General features: G+C 38.7%; 1 protein-coding gene across 1 annotated transcript; it reads left to right on the top strand.

Moving 5' to 3' along the window:
* The first annotated feature begins 235 nt into the window (after positions 1-235).
* On the top strand, positions 236-2,263 carry LOC149197761 (uncharacterized). The gene is made up of 3 exons (XM_089408787.1): positions 236-679; positions 771-1,535; positions 1,796-2,263. Exons 1-3 carry the CDS (start codon positions 347-349, stop codon positions 2,261-2,263), a joined length of 1,566 nt encoding a protein of 521 aa, XP_089264913.1. The 5' UTR covers positions 236-346.
* Positions 2,264-4,409: the final 2,146 nt, after the last annotated feature.

The raw sequence follows: 4,409 nt of genomic DNA, 5'->3' as shown, positions 1-4,409 counted from the left end.
CACTCTGAAAAATTCCTGAGACGCTTTGATTGTGCAGAAATTAGTTATCAAACCTGTGATTTCAATAAATTGCTGCTAGATTTTGACTGGAAAAACGCAACTAAAAAACTTCCAAAAAATATCCCTAAAAACAACTCCAAAACAACTCCAAAACAACTCCATATCAATTTGGTGGAATGAAAGAACAATAAAATGCATTTACTATGTATTGATGAATATGATCGTTTTGATTCCTTGCGTGGGTTACCATGTAAAACTGGACCAAAAAGAAATTAATACAGGCTCAGCCACAGGTGCAACAGACTTTGAAAATTCACATTTGCCCTTGTCAGCTTTTCCAGCAGCCATGGTGTCAAAAACAGACACAGACAATTATCCATCGACATCCCCGCAAGAAACTACCCTTCAACAACCTCTAGTGGAGTTCTCAGAAGCACCTGCTCGTTCTTCTTCCTCAGCAATCAAACTTTTGGGGGCCTTCCCACCAGCTATCAAATTCATATTCTGGAACGAATGCTGCGAGAAGTTTTCCTTCTTTGGCCTCAAGGCAATCCTCGTCTTATTCCTCTCAGAGCGCCTCGGCCTCTCACAAGTCAGATCCACAGATATGTTTCATCTCTTCACAATGACATGCTATGCAACTCCAATTCTGGGAGCCTTAATCAGCGATACCCTCCTGGTAAATTTTCTGCGAGTCTGAGTTTGAATTTGATAAATACATGAATATAAGAGCATATTCATATTTATCCTGTTTTTTCTTGATATGGCAGGGCAAATACCGAACAATTTTATCTCTATGTCTTCTGTACGCAGTGGGAAACTGTGTGATGTCCATGGCTGCAATACCTGATCCTGATCCTGTAACTAAAAAAGCCTCGAGTTATTCCATGTGGAGCACTGCCACAGGTCTGCTATTCATAGCATTTGGGACTGGAGGAATTAAACCCTGTGTCGCAGCTTTTGGAGGGGATCAGATAGAATTCTCTATGCCCGATGGTGACACCAAAGAAAAGCTTCGGGTTACATTTTTCTCTGTGTTTTACTTTGCAATTAATGTGGGAGCCTTCCTGTCCATGCTCCTCACGCCACTGTTGAGGGTCAATGTCTCATATGCAGCTGCTTTTGGAATGCCCTCTGTTCTCATGGTTTTGGCTACTTTTATATTCTGGGTCGGCCGGAAAGACTATGTAGACAGGCGGGCAGTTGGGAGTGTTTTTTCCACTGTTGTGAAAGTCCTAGTTAATTCTGTAAGGCTGAGGAAGAGCGATTCTGTTTATAAAAACTATGTGGAAATCGACTGTGGAGGAGGTTCTATCCGTGCTTCTCATTGGCTTGATGCTGCTAAGTCAGGATGCGGTGCAGAGGAAGTTGAAGATGTAAAGGCTCTGTTCAAAGTGTGCCTTTTCCTCATTCCTGGTTTCATGTTTTCGTGCATGTATGGTCAGAAGGCCTCTACATGGGTTTTTCAGGCTACACAGATGAATGGGCATGTGTCGTGGCTTGGAAATGTTGTAATTAGACCTGATCAGATGCAGGTGAGTATTCTGTGTCCCGGATTATCTATCTAATATTAAAGTGATAACAAACCGTTTTTTTTAATGGCGCTGAAGTGAATTAGGTGAACTAGGGTAACATGCTGTTGAATAATTTTCTTAGGTGAACTAAGGTAATTCAGCTAGGGTAACATATGGTGGAATAAAAAAAAAATGGAAACAACTGTGTCAGTTATAGCATTGATTATCTATTAGGGTAACATGATTTGATTAGTAACATGATCGGGATTGTGTGTTTACAGGCTATTGACCCACTTCTTGTCCTTATTTTCATTCCACTTTTTGATCAAGTACTTTATCCTTTCTTGGAGAAGCATGGAGTTGCTATGACAGCAATCGGAAGGATGATTTTGGGGATGCTCCTGTGTTCTGTTGCATTTTTTACATCAGGACTGCTTCAGTTGGCCATTGATAAAAGGACCACTCCAGGATCCATCACATCTTATATCAATACTTTCTCAGGTTCGGAGCCTGATAATTGGGATCGTATGAACTTAGCTTATCCAACGGAAAACTCAGAGCAAATATCAATTCTTTGGCAGATACCTCAGTATGCAATACTGACAGCAGCAGAAGTATTATTTAGTGTCACTGGACTGGAATTTGCATATTCACAGGCCACGGTGTCTATGAAGTCAGTTGTTCAAGCAATCTGGTGTTTCACATCTGCTGGAGGTCTTTCCCCTTTCCTCTTTTTACTTAATAAGTAAATATCAATGGAGTCCTCTCAAGGCACACTGTTGGATTTGTACTGAATATTGAGTCCAAAACTGATTAAATCCTCTGGTGTGGACAAGTGATTTGATAACCATCATAATTGTGGAAATCATTGGGAACAAGCTATCAATAGGAAAGAGTTAATCTTTGTTTGTTGGGGGAGGCATTATCACCACGGTGTTCATGTTGTGGCTAAGTTCTTGTTTCAGACAAGTAGATAATCCCAACGATGAGGAAGTCATCGGGACTGGTAATTCAGAAGTTGAGTCCACAATCATGCTCAGTGGGTAAGAAAGCTTGTATGACAGGGCAACAAAACTAGGTTTCTTTCAAATCCTCTATTTGATTAAGTACATTATACTTGAACTATTGGTAAGTCAATTTCTATACATTTATCATTTAGGACTCTGTCCAAGGTTAGCAAAGGTTGTATATAAATTGTGTAAATATTAGCCAGTTTCATGTAGCTACTGCTCAGGGGCGATGGTTGGATCATGTCAACTGATAAGGTAAACATGGTTTTTCAAGAGGGAGAACATGTTGAGAATTGCTTTCCACATATCTTGTGGGATGCAAACACCTTGTATTTTGATTCACCTGCATCTTCGTTGAAAATGTCACATAAACTCCAACAATTTGGCTACATACAAGTGTAAATGTGACTTTTATAACTACATTTTACCAATGAATCTTTCTAAAAAGGAAGTTGGGAAGTTTGAGAATTCAGATTCTGACTAGATCTGTGTCCTTTTCTCTTTTTTTGAAAATAATTTTTGGAGACACCTATCTAACATCACAATGATAGAATGCTTGTTTTCAGAACAATATATTAAGAATAATTTATCTGGTCAAAGAAATGAACTCCAATCTCTTTTGGGGTTTTGCTCTCTGGTTCTGAATTTTTGCCACTGAATAATGAGCCAGTTGATTTGTTTTTTCTCAATCAAATGGTTTTGGGATTCTAAACATTCAAATTTTGCTACGAAACTGTGTTTGGAGGAGTTTTAATTACTGATGTGTCATAAATTTGTGTATTGTTAAAATTTGTATAATTTGCCGATTTGAATTTTGAATTTTTCATTAATTTGTTTGCCATTTATTATTATTATCTTTAAGTTAATAATCATCATCATTGAAATTGAACTCTATCAGTGGATGCTAATAATCATCATCTTCTTTATTGTTGTACTATTTATCTCCATAAACATTATCATCCTCATGATTATTATTTGAACTTATCAAAATTATAAAATTTAGTAAATTTTTCCAATTTTTTTTCCAAACATAGCGGATCTAAATAATTCCTTACCATTATTTTTAAAGATCCCATAACCAAAATTGACTTCAGTGACAATCATCAACATCAATATGATTTGATTGGCTATCACTTGGAAAGGGCTGCCATTTTCCTCAATCCTCAGAGCCAACAAAAATGAAGCAAACCTATTTATGACTACCTTGATATTCTGTGATAGTTTATCATAGCTGACCCTATATTCTAATTAGCTATGGCAGGAAGGTTCTATTCATTTAAAAAATTATACTATTGGCTATAATCCATCTGTGTTTCTGCCTGTGTTAACCAGTCAATTTTAGTCTAAAATTTGAACAGATCTAATAGTGTCTGTAATAAGAGCTGGGCAATTTAAATTGCTTTGGAAATCTGACAGATAATTAGGCCGTCAGGCCTTCCTTTTGAATCAGTCGACCTTGGGTTTTCGTCTACCTTTTCTATCTATGTTCGACATCTGTGAACCATATAATCTTGACGGGGTGGGTTTGCCGTGGTGATCATTGGAGGTCACGGTGCTTGCAGGTGTTAATCCCTGTCGCTGGAAGTCACCGCTCGCATCGCTATTTCTCATCTCCACTCGACATCTGTGCCACCCGTTTTACAAATTCCTATTACGTGCCGGGTGGGTTTGCCGTGGTCGATCACTGGAAGTCACGGTACTTGCAGGTGTTAATCCCTGTACCTGGAAGTCGCCGCTCGCATCGCTTTTTCTCATCTTCACTCGACATCTGTGCCACCCGTTTTACACGGGAATTTTAGGCAGGAGTTCCAGGACAATCCATTTCAGTGTTTCGTGGAGCTTATGGCACTGAATATGAGTTTTACGGTGCGCCACTGAACAAAAC

Source organism: Pinus tabuliformis, chromosome 2_2 (assembly GCF_031772625.1).
Source record: "Pinus tabuliformis cultivar Carrire ecotype Pingquan chromosome 2_2, CPIR1, whole genome shotgun sequence".
NCBI classification, from domain to species: domain Eukaryota; kingdom Viridiplantae; phylum Streptophyta; class Pinopsida; order Pinales; family Pinaceae; genus Pinus; species Pinus tabuliformis.
Note: the sequence above shows the minus strand (reverse complement) of the source record. Positions and strands in the feature narration are given on the sequence as shown.

Bases quoted from the DNA above. Each gene is read 5' to 3' on its own strand.
- LOC149197761 (XM_089408787.1), top strand. From the start codon at position 347: ATGGTGTCAAAAACAGACACAGACAATTATCCATCGACATCCCCGCAA. The intron at 680-770 runs GTAAATTTTCTG...TTGATATGGCAG, and splicing joins TAATCAGCGATACCCTCCTG to GGCAAATACCGAACAATTTT. The intron at 1,536-1,795 runs GTGAGTATTCTG...GTGTGTTTACAG, and splicing joins TTAGACCTGATCAGATGCAG to GCTATTGACCCACTTCTTGT.